The sequence below is a fragment of the Abrus precatorius genome, unplaced genomic scaffold, assembly GCF_003935025.1.
Source record: "Abrus precatorius isolate BTA unplaced genomic scaffold, Abrus_2018 Scaffold6, whole genome shotgun sequence".
Lineage (NCBI taxonomy): Eukaryota > Viridiplantae > Streptophyta > Magnoliopsida > Fabales > Fabaceae > Abrus > Abrus precatorius.
Window position 1 is genome coordinate 21,849,098 of NW_020874406.1, and position 16,400 is coordinate 21,865,497.

General features: G+C 30.5%; 3 protein-coding genes across 5 annotated transcripts; 1 reads left to right on the top strand and 2 right to left on the bottom strand.

Annotated features, from left to right (window-relative positions):
• Positions 1 to 944: 944 nt before the first annotated feature.
• On the bottom strand, positions 945 to 3,783 carry LOC113868942 (sphinganine C4-monooxygenase 1). Of its 2 annotated transcripts, none has more exons than XM_027504959.1 (2): positions 3,171 to 3,769; positions 945 to 1,990 (listed from the first exon to the last, which is right to left on the bottom strand). In XM_027504959.1, the coding sequence occupies exons 1-2, from the start codon at positions 3,393 to 3,395 to the stop codon at positions 1,436 to 1,438; spliced, it is 780 nt and encodes a 259-aa protein (XP_027360760.1). In that variant the 5' UTR covers positions 3,396 to 3,769; the 3' UTR covers positions 945 to 1,435. The 2 variants fall into 2 exon arrangements, with proteins under 2 accessions (XP_027360760.1, XP_027360761.1); XM_027504960.1 differs by having other exon boundaries at positions 973 to 1,954; positions 3,129 to 3,783.
• Positions 3,784 to 7,614: 3,831 nt separating this feature from the next.
• Positions 7,615 to 10,246, bottom strand: LOC113868944 (origin of replication complex subunit 6-like). Its single transcript, XM_027504961.1, has 9 exons — positions 10,127 to 10,246; positions 9,895 to 10,046; positions 9,735 to 9,815; positions 9,538 to 9,649; positions 9,312 to 9,374; positions 9,113 to 9,200; positions 8,906 to 8,976; positions 7,825 to 7,921; positions 7,615 to 7,722 (listed from the first exon to the last, which is right to left on the bottom strand). Exons 1-9 carry the CDS (start codon positions 10,244 to 10,246, stop codon positions 7,643 to 7,645), a joined length of 864 nt encoding a protein of 287 aa, XP_027360762.1. The 3' UTR covers positions 7,615 to 7,642.
• Positions 10,247 to 12,126: 1,880 nt separating this feature from the next.
• On the top strand, positions 12,127 to 15,907 carry LOC113869496 (haloacid dehalogenase-like hydrolase domain-containing protein 3). Of its 2 annotated transcripts, none has more exons than XM_027505830.1 (9): positions 12,127 to 12,439; positions 12,531 to 12,641; positions 12,722 to 12,804; positions 13,720 to 13,803; positions 14,204 to 14,279; positions 14,385 to 14,457; positions 14,622 to 14,695; positions 15,307 to 15,400; positions 15,563 to 15,907. In XM_027505830.1, exons 1-9 carry the CDS (start codon positions 12,322 to 12,324, stop codon positions 15,618 to 15,620), a joined length of 771 nt encoding a protein of 256 aa, XP_027361631.1. In that variant the 5' UTR covers positions 12,127 to 12,321; the 3' UTR covers positions 15,621 to 15,907. The 2 variants fall into 2 exon arrangements, with proteins under 2 accessions (XP_027361631.1, XP_027361630.1); XM_027505829.1 differs by having other exon boundaries at positions 12,299 to 12,439; positions 15,560 to 15,820.
• The last annotated feature ends 493 nt before the right edge of the window (positions 15,908 to 16,400 follow it).

A 16,400-nucleotide genomic window follows, 5' to 3' on the forward strand; every position in this document is an offset into this window, starting at 1 on the left:
CATTCTATTTTGATTAAGTTAAACTTTGCTTATGAAACTTAAAACCCAAGTTTACTCTTATCTCGTTATAATGAATGTAGAAAAGTTATTCTATAATTAAAAAGATACTAATAATTATAATAATAAAAAGATAAATATAAAAATTTTACTTAACTTTTCATTCAATCACAATTTTCTTCATTTAAATTTTGATAAAAACATACTAATAATTATAGGATTTTGTTAACCTCTACTCTAATGATAGAGAATAAGCAGCTAATAATAATAAAATTTTATTAGAAAAAATATTTATTATATTTTTATAACTTCAATATAACTGTATATTTTTTTTCATAAAATTTTTTTATTTATAGATATTTAAACTCTCTTATGGTTAAGCTTAACAAAACTGATAATTATAATAATAAATTATCACTTTTAGGTGCTTCAATTTATATTTAAAAGTTTATATTAACATTATATATTACTGTATTAGTGTATTACTGCAGTTTTGGAAAGAAAAGTTAATCGGTACCCTTTGCGTTATAATATCAATAACCTTAGTAATTACTTATCAATACTTGGTGTGTGTGTGTGTGTATATATATATATATATATATATAGGATGGTATCCTCGTAAAAAAAATCTCTCGAATGAATGCCCTTTTTAAATTTTTTTGAATTTAGTATATGATCTCTTCCAACAGCTCTAATTTTTTTTCCACTAACATGTTTTCTATGAATACGAGAACAAAATCTTCTAAATGCAGTTTTCAAAAGGGTGTCTCCTTTTAAATCTAGGTAAAAAAGGAAAAAAAGAAACAAAACACAATTCAATGTTTTTGTTCAGATCTAGTGCCTATAGGATCAGACAGCTCAATTACTTGAGAAAGGAGACGCCTCAGAAATTTTGGCATTTTTTCCCATCAGAATACACACAATCCCCAGAGACAATTATGAGATCACTAGAATACAAATGGTTAGTGGATACATACAACTATCTCGTTCAATCATAAATACTTGAGGGCTCCACAGTGTACAGGATTAGATATAAGTCCATTTACAGATACAACAATCATTACATAACCGTACCAGTAAGGCCATAAATTGACCTTTATAGTAGAAAATAAAACCAGATACAAAAAATTCGCAAAAGAAATTACGTATTAGGATATCAAAGATTGCATGAGTAAGCAAGTTAAACAAGTGTATGAGACCAAAGCTACAAGGTATGGCTATAACAGCAAGCAATACAAGTTGAAAATCAAACCGTAATAAGTAAGGTAGCTCCTTAATTTCCTTTATTAAGTCTATCTGGTATGAACATAAGGGAAACAAAAATATAGAATAGGACACATCATATGTATATACAGGCATGATCACACTCAGGCAGTGCTGCTCATACCAAGGATAAGCACTACTAGTACCGATCAAGAATGCTCATCAGGCAAAAAGGTTAATCATCCTTGTAAACTTTGCAAGGTTTAGTTTCGAAACCACCACCTGGCCTCTCCTCCAATGAGTATGGCATGTAGGTACCCAAGATTCGATCCCACATTATGAAGAATGGCTGCGAGAAGTTGTACTTGTTACCATAGAGCTGATGGTGTACATCGTGGTAAGCAGAGTTGTTTTTGAAGAATATGTGGAAAAGGTTCCCAGGAAGTAGCAACCCACAGTGATCATCCACAGTTTTAATGGTGGCAAAGGAGAAGAAGAAGATGGAGGCTCGGGGACTCATACCCGAGACTAGGAAAGATAGAGCCCCACCTACAGTGTCATTAAGAAGCCCCTCCACAGGGTGATTGTACAGAGCTCCAAATGCATAGGGTACAACGAGTCTGTGATGTAGAGAGTGGATATGTTTGTATAGGAACTTGTTGTGATGCATGTATCTGTGCATAAAGTATTGCCATGCGTCCATTACCAGCATAGCAGTAATAAATTGTCTTGCTGAAACAAGTAGAGAAGTTTTCTGATTGTTGGTATTTTGGCTATCACTTCCGGTCACCTACACAATAACAAAAAAGACCCAATTACAATTTTGTTATCCAGATTCAATCATAATGTTACAATAACTCAACATATTAAACACAAAAAGCACAAATAGATCAACAAATTGAATTCCAAAAAAAATTTAACATAAAATTTTGGCAGAAAACACCCCATTGTTAGTAAATGCAAACCTTTAAATTGATTCAAATATTTGAATAGTTAGTCAATGTTGGTAAATGTCCACAACTCTTTTCTAAATTTTAAAAAGAAAGAACAATTTAGAGTAGCAAATCAATTCCCTATTCACATTAATTATTGCTATTTATGAATGCAAAACTCATTTTTAAGGAGCTCTCAATGCTGTATCATTAGATTTGATCTACGATTTGGAATTTGGTCATTTAGTGTAAAGTCATGTCCTTTTCCCTAACAGAAATGCCAAATAATTGGGTAGCTCCAATGTTTTTCTCCTTTCATTGTTGTTTTACATATGTTCGTATGATCAGGTGGATTCCATATGCTCCCATCTCTTTGTAATTTTTTCTGTCTAAATGGATTTCTTCTTGTATAAAAAAATTAAAGACAAATAATATAAATAAATAAATAAATAAATATATATATATATATGTACTTAACCTTTTAACGAAGTTCTCTAGAACTGAGGTGCATAACATAATTTTAACTTTTGGAATAAATTAAATTCATTTTGCCTTCCTGTTTCTTCTACTATACTTACTTACTAAGAAAATTATCCAAGTTGGGCATAAGCATAATAATCGAGTGAAGTATCTACTGATACCAACTTCTCCCTTAGAAGCAGCCTATGATAAAAGATGTAGGCCGAAAAACAATTCAATCACGTACAGCATTAAATCCCCAACCCCTAATAGAAGATTGAGTACTATATTCATATATACCAAATAGTAACAAAACCTTATCAGAATCTGCAATAGCACACAAATTCTTTGAGGATTATTTGTAATACAATAACATAACCAAATGAAAGAATAAGAAAACAAAAACACTTTGTTAGCTGTCAACGTTTCATCAAAAGACATAAAGGAGCCAAAACAGAAGCCTGTTGAGCAATTAAAAAGCTGGTTTTACAAAGCAACGTTGACTCAATCATTTCATGTTCAAGTGAAGAATCACACATAAAAAGGAAAAATAGAAACATTGTCACCAAAAAAACTTACCGCAAACAAGAGGGTTGCAACCACAGCCTGAACTAGCTGTTGAAGGAGAACACCTTTAACCACAGCACCCTTAGACACCAAATTCTTTTCATCCTCATCCTTCTTCGAGTGTAACCGATAATTCTCAGCAAACGAACCCAGAACAACGTAAATCCCAGAATAAATCCAGTAAACTACTATTGGAACAAAAGTGCCTAACACCTCATCAGAAACCCCCAAATCCATTTTCCCACCCGCCAGAAGGAAAAAATCAATTTTTTTTTCCCGTTGATTTGATTTAGCAACGACCAGCCAGACCCAAAATTTGCATTAATTTCAAAAAACCCAGAAACAAGAGGATTGATGACAAAATAAGAAACCCTAACAAAAAACCGAAAAATTGAACATCTCACTTCTCTTATTCCTCCAACCCCAAATTATTGATTGGTTCAGTCGGCAACCCCAAATAAAATAACGAACCAATTAAATAATGGGTAGGTACGTAATCAGAGTTAGGGTTCCACTCATAAGGAAGATTCCGAAGAAAACGAAAGAGAGAGAATATTGAAATTGTTCGCAGGTTTATGACTCGTAGCACAAAGGAAAATATCGGACAATCGTGTGCGCCACGGTGTTCGACGTTCTGGTGGTGCCATCGAACGTGTGGCAAAGTGGGTGTGGTCTTGTATCGTAAAAACGATTCTTATTGGTTGGAATGTAGGGGATTTACGTGGTTGCGTCTGCAGAGGATTGAATCCGTGGGATTATGCAAACGACGCCGAGTTTGACCGGGCAAGCTGGGGAACCTGTTTTGAATGTGTGGCCGTTTGAGTTGACACAAAGTCAGTCAGTTATGAAACGACACATTACATTTCGCGAGACAAGTGAAACGGATCGTCAAAAACATACTTCCAAATTAAGATTAACTACTCTTTTAATAATTTATTATTGTTGCTTTAGTGAAAAAATAATATGAAATCTTTGAATTTTTACTTTTATAATTTACTTTTTCTCTAATTTTTTTCTTTATTTTCTCTTCAACAAAGACAAAATTATTATTATAAATAGAAAATGATTAGTATTTTTATGACACATTATCCTCTGTTTTGACGAATGCTAAAAAATAGTTATTGTCGCTAACATTTCTCGGGATTCACGCCGCAAACACCAGAATATTAATCTCTTCTCATTAATCGTGCTGCATTTTGCCAACAAATTTTTAAACAGACACTTTTTTTTTCATATTTTTCGTAAGAAGTAATACTAGTTGAAGTACAATTAAATACACGTATGGTAACATCTTAAAGTAGAAATTGAATTATAAAGTATATAATAATTATTGTTGACCTATTAAGAAAATCTGATTGATAAAATGTATATAATTAACTCATTGGTTATTTTGCAGTAAGATAATAAAGTATAACTATAAAATAAAAAATTGGAAACTATTTTGAATATTATTATAAATAGAAAATAATTAGTATTTATAATTTATTTTTATAGAAGCCAAAAAGAGTAACGGATAAAAAATAAAAGTACTTTTACATTTATCTTGAAATTTGAAAATGACTGAGTAGTTTAAAACAGACGCCCATGGTATAAAACAGAGAAGATCTTGAAATTTAAAACAGAAGCCCACAGATAGAAGGAAATAGCTAAAACATATCTAGAAATTTAAAAACTGAAAGGGCCAAAGTTGCTTGGTTTTTGAGTTGAGGATATTGGGGGGGTCAAATCCATCAGACTCTGTTCAAGCCGTCTAGGTGACGCTTCCAATTTTGACTTTTATGCTAAAGGAAAAGAGCTTTGACTTTAACCTCCCAATATTAAACTTATGTATGAAAGATTTTTGTTATGAATTGTGACGTTTTTATCATGTAAAGCGTTTGGGGAGGCAAGGTGTGCATGTTTTATATATATGGTGTAAAAATTTATAACATAGTTTGCATGTTAATATTATTTTTATTTTTTATAACAGAAGATTGAGTAGGTGAAGGAAAAGAAGTTAAATAAAAATAAGAAAATAAAAGCTTCTAAAGTGAAGTGAGTAAATTTTAAGTATGTGGGAAAAATATATTAAATTGAGTATTATTTTTATAAACTTTTAGTCCTTCAAAATTTGTAGAATATCAGTAAAAGTAGGTCTCACTGAAAAAATATTATAGTTTGTATCTTATGCATAGAGAAAGTAAGAATGATATTGTAATTGTTTCGTGATATAGTGAAATATTTTTTGAAACTTGTTTTGTGCTTTTTTTTTCACCATTAAAAGATTTTTTACATTAAATGTTAATATTTTTATGTATAACATTGTTGGGCGGTAAAATCTAATTTTATTATACTAAAATTATTTTGATTTATCTTATTTAAAATTTTAATTTACACTCATACTACACTTATTGGATGTTGAATCAAACAAGTGACATCAGAGCTTTAGTTCAGGCTCAAAATTGAAAGTGTAAATTAAATGGAGAATACAAATATTATGATCAAATTCATTTTTACAAACTATTCTATTTGAAAGACAAAAATGAAGGATATACTTTTTCTATACTATGAATGACCCTGTAGAAAAAGGAAATGCAGAGTCAAATAATGTGTCAATTGAAGATTGGAAGAAGACTCATTGAAGGGCTATCGGTTTATTTTGAGAGTGGGTGGATCTTATTATTCTACCATGTAACCATAAAGACAAATGTCCAAACTCTATGGAAGAATATTAAGAAAATTTATCAAAGAAACCCCGCATAGAATAAAACTTTTTTTTTATCGAAAAGTTAGTCAATTTAAAATATAAGAGAGGAAGATCAATAGCAAAACATAAACACTTGAGTGACTTTCAAGACTTTGTAAATCAACTAGTTTCATGAAGCTAGTTCTGAAGATGAATTACAAGCATTATTGCTTTTGAGTTACTTGCCAAAAATATAGGTAACATTGGTAGTGTTATTAAGTAACTCTGTTCCTAATCTCTCAAGTTAAAGATAGTATGTTGAACAAAAAAACAAAAAAAATTATTTATAAAAAAATTATTCTTAGATTTTTGTCACAAGAAAGAGAGAGAAATATAAAAGTAAATGATAACTTAATAAATTCAAAGATAAATCGTAGTTTCAACCTCAAAGAAAGTTTAATAATTATCATTATGATAAAAAATGATGCATAAAAAATAATTGTAAAGCTTAGAAGAACATTAAAAAAAAAAGGAAAAATCAAATATTAAAAAATAATAAAATACCAAAACTCAAGTAACTAGTGAGAAAGTAATGTTGTTTACCATTAAAGAAGAAGAATGTTATATTGCAAATTCATATATTTAATAAGTAGTTAACTGAAACAATATTTTATAACTTTACTTCGAACAATAAAATTTTCACTACATACAAAGCAAGATACTTTGGTAAAGTAAAGATAATTAACAACAATGCAAAAAATGTTAGGATAAATAATAAATACTTTGATGATGAAAAATAGCTTTTAAAGAGATATTGATGATAGTTAAAGAAATAATGTATTTAACATTATAAAAAATTCAAATCAAGTTAATTAAAGATAGATTGAATATAATTAAGAATGATGCTTCACCAAATGTGTGGAACAATAGGCTAACTCATTTAAGTGAACAAAAATTATAAATTTTGATATAAAAATTCATCTTTCCATCTACCAAAGGTACAATCTTTATGATTATTATTTGTTTGAATAGCATCACAAAATATCTTTTAGTAAAACTTCAAAATTAAAAGAAAATATTTTAGATAGAATCACAAGAATGGTACATCACAAAATATCATTCTTCTTGTATAATGACAATAGTTTCAACCCTATGCACAGTTAACAATATCTCCTTTAGACAAAGGAAAAAATTTGTGAAGTCCTTATTGCTTTTTATTTGTATAAATAAAGGATTCAATGAGTGAAGCAAAGACATTAAACAAAAAGCAAAAAACAAAATTTTATGAAGTGAGAAAAAATTAAGCAAATACCTAAGTGTAAAAAATATAATGGGTTAAGTTTTATTTTGTTAAGAATCATTTGTATGACAAATTATGTAAGTAACCCGTTTCCAGCTATGTTATCAATATTATCATGCATGTCTCCAACTATAGTTATTTCAAACAATGAAATAAAATACTGAAAACCAAACGTAATATGAAGTAAAAGGTGCTGAATATACACACAAAAAAAAAAAATGTACATATACACCATCTTAGCGTATATAAAAGTGTAACTATGCGTGAACCGTTTTGAATCTAAAATATCAATGAATGATAAAAAAAAAGGAATGACAGCATGTACAGGCAATAAATCAATGCTTTGGTAATTCCATCAAAAACACTTCAAACAAAATTGAGAACGCTGGTGTGGTAAGTTAAATCAACCAGAGCAGTTCTACTGGGTAACAATATTAGTTAACGCCATCTTTCTTAGTCTTTTTCCTTATACTTTGAGGAACTTCCACCAAAATCATCATGAAGAGAAACAATGCCATCTCACATGGCTTCCAACTTCTGAGTCTCAGAAGATTCATTGAGAAAGTTGAGGCGAGCCTGTTTGGTTCGCTTGCAAGGCGCTACAGAAAATAAAAGGAAAAGTACAAAACAAATAGAGTCAACCTCTTCAGTTCAGTTGGGGAATAAGAAGAAAATGCAAGAACTGTCTCAATAGTCAATACCTTCTGTGTTGTTTTCTTTGTTGGATGCAAGCACAGAAGATTTCCACTTCTCATAATCACGTTTTTCAGTTTGCTTGCGTTTTTTATAACTTGAAAGCTGGATACAAAACAAATGTTAGTCAAATTCCATAGTCAAAATTATACAGACACTTTATAGCAAATATTCATGAAAAATATTAAACAAATATACATCAAAACACGATGATGAGAGTAAATAGAATAATAAAGTGATCAAAAGGCAGACAATGGTGATCTTTGCATTTAACCATGCTATCAATACTTTGTAAAGATTACAGGATGGAAACTAGATTTTGGTGAATTTATTTTCAAACAGAAAGAATCCAAGTGTACATTCTTGTGCATTCATTTAAATTCATAATTATGAAAAAATTATTTTTTCCAAATTGAGGTTACAACTTAGTGGGATCAGTTAAAAATGATCCTTTGCTAAATAGATAGGACAGCTACAATGAAAAAACGCAACACAAATGCTCATAAATACTGAGTAAACTGGAAGAATGTGATAGGTGAAAGTTTAAACACCTGTGGTGGCTTTTTAATACCTAAGTGAGCAATTTAGCTCTACTATCCTGATATCCACTATCCCATATCAAATGAAAGCTAGCCTCCTATATATGTTGGATTGAAATTGCAAAAGGACCTTAATTAATTAATTCAACAGAGTTATCCACAATAGGACTTTGCATCAAAATTTGGAAATTATAGTTTATCATTACACTACTGAAGCAAGAGAAACCAACAAATCAAATTAATTTTAGAAAGATTCCAACTTTTTACTGTTAAAACCCAACATTATAGTACAGAACATTTGGTTACAAAATAATCTGCAAAGAGTTATGCTGAATGTGTTGCATCAAGCTATGATAAAACCAAGATAAAGGATTCGTTTGTAAGAACATATAAACAACTGATGACTCCATGAACTATTTTCAGCTTATTTCAATAAGTTTCTTCACATAGCTTATCAAAATAAGCTATTTTAGCTTATGCCAATAAGTTTCTTCATTTAATTTGTGATATGAGCTTGAAATATGCTAGTAATATGTTAAGAGACAAGTACCTCAGCACCATCATCAGACAAATAACCACCTTCTTCAAGTTTTCTTTTACTTGGTAAAACATCAAGTAAGTCTGCACAAAGAGGGAGAGAAATAAAAGTTTAGTCTATAATTTAGAAATTAAAAATTTGAACAAAATAGACTACTTAAAGCAAAACAAGCTGTGAAGTTGATACATCATGATCAACCAAAAAGGAAAAGTAATATACCTCGATTTGATTTTACTTCCTTAGGATCTTTCTTTTCCTTGGCAACTCCAAAAACGTCATGACATAAATCCTTCATGGTAGTAAAAACCTGCAGAAACCAAACCATGCACAACTAGTTCAAAATCATTAAACACTAGTAACAAAAAAGTAAAAATAAAAATCAAGCCTTCAACATCCATTATATGTATATAAAACTTACACTAGAAAATTCAGATTCAGATGTACCACAAAGTTCAATTAGCTTAAGCTTGTCTACCTTCAACTGCATACGGAAAAAGAACAATATGTCAATTAAAACAAAGGAGTAATTCATGTCAACTCTCATTAAAGCTATCCAATCCAATCTAATAATTTACAACTCATGCAAATACTTGGCATTCCATGAACATCATATTTAACCCCTCAAATAATCATAGGTAAGGTACCTTGTGTTTTTTAGCACATAAATAAAAAGCAACTGCAGTGAACACAGGACGAGTGAAATCAGCACTAGCACGGCGAGAGGCAGGCAATGACGAAACAAATCGATCTTTATAACTGTCCACAAAGAAGATAAAATAAATTTCAACAACACATAAAATTTCTAAAAAAAGATTTATCAAACAAGTGGAGGGTAACTCACAGCTTGAGACCGTCACGAACGAGAGGAATAATGCGAACACAACCAAACTGAATAGCTAATTCCCTAACATCAAGCTTCATCCTGAAAACAGAAACACTTCAATTAAAAAGAGAACAAAAGAGAGGAAAATTTGAAGGAATTGAAATAGAAGGGAAATCACTTGACGCCAAGGCCGTTATGGAGGGAATTGTAGGATCTGATATAAGCCCTTTCGGACATTCCGCTGAGCCTCACCGCAGAAGATCGATCAAAGAGAACGTTGAGCCTAGTTGCGGCAATTTCCAAGCAGATGAGAGATTTAGCAACCTCGCCCTAGCGAAACAAAGAATAAAGGCAGTGAATGGAGTGAAATAAAATAGAGGGAAGTGAAAAGAGGGAAAAATAGGGCTTACGACTCCGATAACCGAAGAATCGAATTGGACGTCACAGAGGCGACGGAGTTCAGCGGCTTTACGAATGAGGAGTTTGGAATCGGAGAGTTGGAGCTTCTTGGCTAACTCGGAAATGTCCATTGTTATGATTTTTGAGGGAAAAGTGATTTCACGTTTGCATTTTGAATGAATGGAGAAATAGAAAGAAATAGATTGATTCTGGTTGCCAATGCGCCGTTTTGTGGTTCATTTTTTGAACGTTAAGGCGCGCACTGTTTCCAGCGAAAGGTTTTGTTTGGCGCCCTCTGCTGCTAAAATTTTGTTTTCCAGCTTTTACCGCCTTGTGCTATGCGCTTTTAAAGCTCCACTTTTTCCTTTTTTTCTCTTGATGATTACCACTCAACTTTGATAATTTTACATTGTTTTTATATAATTTTTAAGCTAAATTAGAACATCACTATTTTTATTTTTTGTTTTATTTTTATTTTTGTGTTTAAAAAAAATAAAAGAAAGTTAACTCAATTATTTTTCTTAATTAAGTACTTTTCACTTATTGTTATCGTCTTCTTATACCTTATTCTTCACTTTTCCTCTTTTCATATCCTCTTGATCTTCTTACTCTCACCATCACTATATCAGTATCTGAAGTTATTTTCATCTCAAGAAACCATCTTTCATCTGTCACATAAACACTATCAACAAATCACTGCACTATATTGTAAATTTTCGCAACCAATGTCTTAAGTTACTACTACCACTACTGTGTGGTGTAGTGATACTTGCTGTAAACTACTCATCATTCTAAAAAAATTATACTCACATCAATAGACCCTACTAAAACTAAGTATCTCAGTGTCATTATAATATCTATTTATGCCACCGTTATTCACCAAAATTAACTTTTGTGAATTTTATTACACAAGTCTATCAGTATACCACGTGCAAGTTGTTAGTAGGAGTGTTTGTTGGTAGATTTCAACAAATACAAACCATTGTTGAAAGTGGTTTATGGTAAATGTGATAATAGTAATTATTATAGATAATTGATGCGCAGAGTGATAATGACAAATTGGGTAAACTTTGAAGTGCGGTAAATGGTTTATAAAGTGTTAGCTCATGGTCGAAGAGGTGTCTTGATTTGTTTATAAGAAATGTTAGATAATATATTTTTTATATATTTAAAAAATGTTATGAGAGTTCATTTTTCTGTAATTAATTTTTTATTTTATAAATTATTTTACTAAAAGTTTGCTTAGATAATATTTTGGAAATTTTTTTAATCAATAAGTGTTTATTTACTATAACAATCCACTATTTCTTCTTAATAAATATTTATAACAAGTGAAATCCTATTACTACCTTCTTTTTTTCGCTCCATCTTTTTTTCTCTTATGCTCTTTCTTATTTTTTAAAGTTTATATTATTATTTTTATTATGACTGGGTTACTAATAATTTCAATTATGAGTTTACGAACTTAAGTTTATATTAAAAATTTGTTACCCATTACAAATGTATTTTTAAAAATAATGTTTAACACGATTGAGGCCAATTATTTCTAATATAACTTTCTTATGATTGGAAGTTAATTTTTACCACAATCTTAAGAAAATATATGTTATTTGATGGTAAAGTGTTGTAAGTATGTAGCCAAGCTTTTGGAGTAGAACAGAGAAAATGGAATGAGGTGGTGACAAAGAGTTAAAGTTATTTTGTGAGTGCAAATTATTTAAAAAGTCAATAATAAAAAATCTACAATATATTTGTGTTGAATTTTACCCAATTAAATGTTATTTAAAATAGCTTTTTATTAGCTAATTTTCAAAAATCATTATATATATTTTTTAATTTTTGGTTCATAAATAAATATTTTTATAACAAAATATCATAAAAAAAATATTCTTATAATATTGAGAATTACCTGTGATGTGAGTCGAAGCTTTAACTTAAATAATCATTTAAAAAATGTATACACGGATGAAATTACAATAATTGCCCATTTCATACCACATTCATGTATTTGTCATAGTTTATAATATAATTTTGAAACATCTTTCTGAACGTTTTTAAAATTGAGTTAGATTTTAAACTTCTAATTAACGTTTTAATTTCTCATTATTAATTTTAACATTATTATTCTTTTGTTTACGAAGAAAAAGAAAAAGACACCGTGTAGGACAAATATGGGTGGTATGGTGGTGAACGAGGCAAGGAGACGATGAGATGCTCTCACGCCAACAACGCTCTCTTCAACGCTTTGAAACCCAAACCCCACAATTCAAAGAACCTTCTCATTCCCACTTCATTTGGACTCTCTTCAACGCTCATCAACGAAGGTTTCAAATTTAGCGATTCCCTTTTCGATCCTAATTTATCTCGAATTTGATCCAAATGAATAATGATATTGCTCCTTCACTCTCACAACAGCTGGTAAGAAGAAGAACGCATACGATGCATTGCTATTGGATGCTGGAGGCACTCTTTTGCAATTGGCCAAGCCAGTTGAGCACACTTACGCCGATATTGCAACCAAATACGGTTATTTCTTCGTCTTTTCGCTATCGGGCCAAAGCCCAAATTATAAATATATAAACATTTCATTTCATGCCTCTCTTCAGGTTTGAATTTGAATCCAGTTGAGATAAAGCAAGGATTTAAGAGAGCATTTGCTGCACCCTGGCCCCATAACTTACGTTACAAGGTCTGTGCAATGCTCTCTACCTTTCATTATTTATCCCTTTTATTCTGCATATCATTGTCTTGTCATTGTGCATCTGCATTTGTGCTATGGTATTATAACTCCGCAAATATAGTGTTTAGCAAAAATGTATTTAATAATATGAAGTATGAGCTGTACTTATAATCTTCCTTTTGTCTCTGGATTTGTCTTGCGCGGGTACGAATATTGGATTCAACGATACGTAAATATCATAATCTTTTAAAAAATTAGGATATAGGTTAGACTCTGTATGTTAAGTAAAATATAATTATATTTATAAATTGATTATATTGTATTAATATATTTAACTTGATTTGTTTGTTTTTCTTAATATAGTTGATATTCTTATTATATCGGTTTGCCCTTGGCATTGTGTAATTACTGCTCTTCAATCTCTTGAAAATCTTATTAAAAATATATTCATAATTAAATTTAAATAAAAGCTTTTTATTCAAATTTTCATAATCACTTCATTGTCTGTAGAAAAAATGTATATTAAAGAGGTATGTAGATGAGGCAGTCAAGGTTGGATACAAATGCAATTGTATAATATGTGTATTGATATTCAGAATGGCTATGATACATTTACATTGCCAATTTTGAAGTATTTGTGCATCATAGCTTTAAAGGAAATAGAGGAAAAAGAAACAGGAAGACGTTGTATGAGTAAAGTTTACAGGAATGATATAATGGATCAACTTTCTGTGTCATTTTAGCCATCTCAGGATATTGATGTCCCAATGGTTGTTCATCTAATACATAATTTTTAACATAAAACATAGCACATATTTAATATCTTTCAACATGATATGTAAATTGTATACAGAAAGACATTTAAAGAGCAAATGGTGTTTATTATGGCAGTGATATAAACTTTTTAAGTTGTATTCACTACAGGGAGATGGGAGGCCATTTTGGAGACTTGTAGTTTCTGAAGCCACTGGTTGTAGAGATGAAGATTATTTTGAGGAAGTTTATGAGGTAACATTTCTTGGAAGCTGACTGTCCTAGTTGTCATTCCCTCATTTTCACTTTTTAAAACTATTCTATAAACCAAAGCAAATTTGCCTTTAGAATGCTTTGATCCTTTTGAAAACTAAACACCCGTTAAAATGATTTAACAAAAATTGCAAGTTCTCTTTGCTTTTCATCAGTTCCTTTGGAACACGACCAGAATATATGATCTATGGTTTTAACATTGTAGTTTCTGGTCTTTCTCTTGTTGGTTCCAGAATTTTAATCTTGTTTTTCTAGATATTATTACACTTACCGAGGAAAAATTAATTGCCTGGAGACTGCTTTAAAAGTTGAGATTTTGTATTCTAATTAATGATGTGAGGCGCCCTTACTGCATCTGAACTTTAGGTGTTGTTTGTGTCAGTACTATGCAAAAGGTGATGCATGGCATCTTCCAGACGGAGCTTATGAAACAATAACTCTTCTCAAAGACGCAGGAGGTCACATAAATTAATTATTTCTTTTATCCTAAACTGCTAAAATTTTTAGCCCTGTAAGTTATCTACATTCTTTGAAGTGTCCTTACTAACGACAAGCAGTGACAGTTAAAATGGCTGTTGTATCCAATTTTGACTCCCGCTTAAGGAAGCTATTGAAGGATCTCAATGTTTTAAATCTGTGAGTGTCATTCATTCCTTCAACATGCTCAATTGTATTGCATTTTAAAAACATTTTATTGGCATCTTTGAGGTGTATAATATGAAAAATCTCACAAAATCTGATGTATACATAATACATCTCATAACTAATTTTTAACACATTTTTTCTGGTTTGCACCTCAGGTTTGATGCTGTCATTGTATCATCAGAGGTTGGATATGAAAAACCAGACCCAAGAATATTTCAAGCTGCTCTAGGTATATATGGTTATTAATTACTCTCCTGCAAATGTAATTTACAAAAATGTTATGTAGTCTATTTTCTGCTTAACATAAATTGATTCTTGCATTACCACCACCTATTTCTTGTTATAAATTAAAGAACAATTGCAATGCGTTTTATCTTTCATCTTTGTAATCAGCCCTTGGCTTTCTTGTGGAACAATGAGAAATGGTGGAAGTTTTTTCATATTTTTCTTGAGTTGTTAATTGGAACACCACTTTTAAAATAGTATATGGCAAAACCAACTTCATCTTTTGATTCTTTTCTGGAAGAAAAATGTACTGTATCCCACTTCTAGAGTAACAAACAACAAACACCATGCTTTTCCCATTAGGTGGATCTTGTAAGAAACAGTAGTACAATAAATGGACAGACATAAATTAACTAACTGTCTTTGGATATGACTAATAATTTTTCATCTCATTTAGTTGTAAACAAATTGTTAGACAATATCATTTCCATAAGAATGTAGCATACTACATTTTTCAAATGGAATGAGGGAAAAAAATATGGCATCATTTACTGTCGTGTTAACCATATTGCTTATGTTGATTGAGTTTCATGTCCAATGTTTTCCGTTTCCTAGATCAGGTAAATGTAGAGGCTTGCAAAGCCTTACACATTGGAGACGATCAAAAGGCAGATAAACTGGGGGCCAATGCTGTGGGTATAGATTGCTGGTAAGAGCTTTCTTTTCTGAAATAATCATTGCTCGTTAATGTTTATAATTATTCTGTCAGAAATGTCTCTGGCTAATCATTCATGTTAATTTTATTTTTGTTGGATTTTAAATTGATTTTTTTATATCTTAATAAATATTTTAAATTGATCTGTCAAAGCAGGTTGTGGGGGATTGATGTGAAGACATTTTATGATATACAAATCCGCTTCCTCAATTAAGAGGCATAATTCACTTGTGAGCTTCGATCAATAGGTCAATCCTTGATATGTATACTTTTTTCTCATTTGAGCGATTCCTCTAAAATGTTGTTTGTTGCTCCGATTTGTCATGCTGAAATCAAGCATTTAATTAGGTAGATAAATACATTGGGACATTGTAAAGCAAACTCCAACGTAACCCGTTCTGATAGCTTATGACTAGAAATCGTGTTTTTAAAGCTTCTAAAAAGCCATTGAAGTAGTTGAACATTAAGGAGAGAACTATCCATCACTTTTTCACATTGCCCCTCAAAGTGTATTTTATTTCGAAAATGGATTCTTCTGTTCCCTTCCACCCATCTCTTTCTTTTAACCCTTTTCTTCTTTTTCTTTCGTTAAAGCAAAATTTTATATTTTTACTAGAGTGAATTCTACTGACTTAAGTAAAAATTACTTTTTGTATATTTCAGTTTTTACCAAAATTATAAAAGATCTGGATTTAGGAAAATACTTTCTCTTCCCTACAAAATGTAAGTATTTGACAATGTGTCCAAGAATAAACAATAAAAAATTAATAAATAGTAATTTTTATTGATAATTATGATATTTATATGATCAATGTATTATAAAATTACTATATATATATATATATATATATATATATATATAAATATATATTTATTATGTGTCTTTGGATCCAATAAAAAATGATTGTGATATACATTTTCCTTTCTTGACTAATAAAAATGCACTAAACCATTTTCAGATTTTTTTGCTAAAGTTCCTTTAACTTTTGTTATC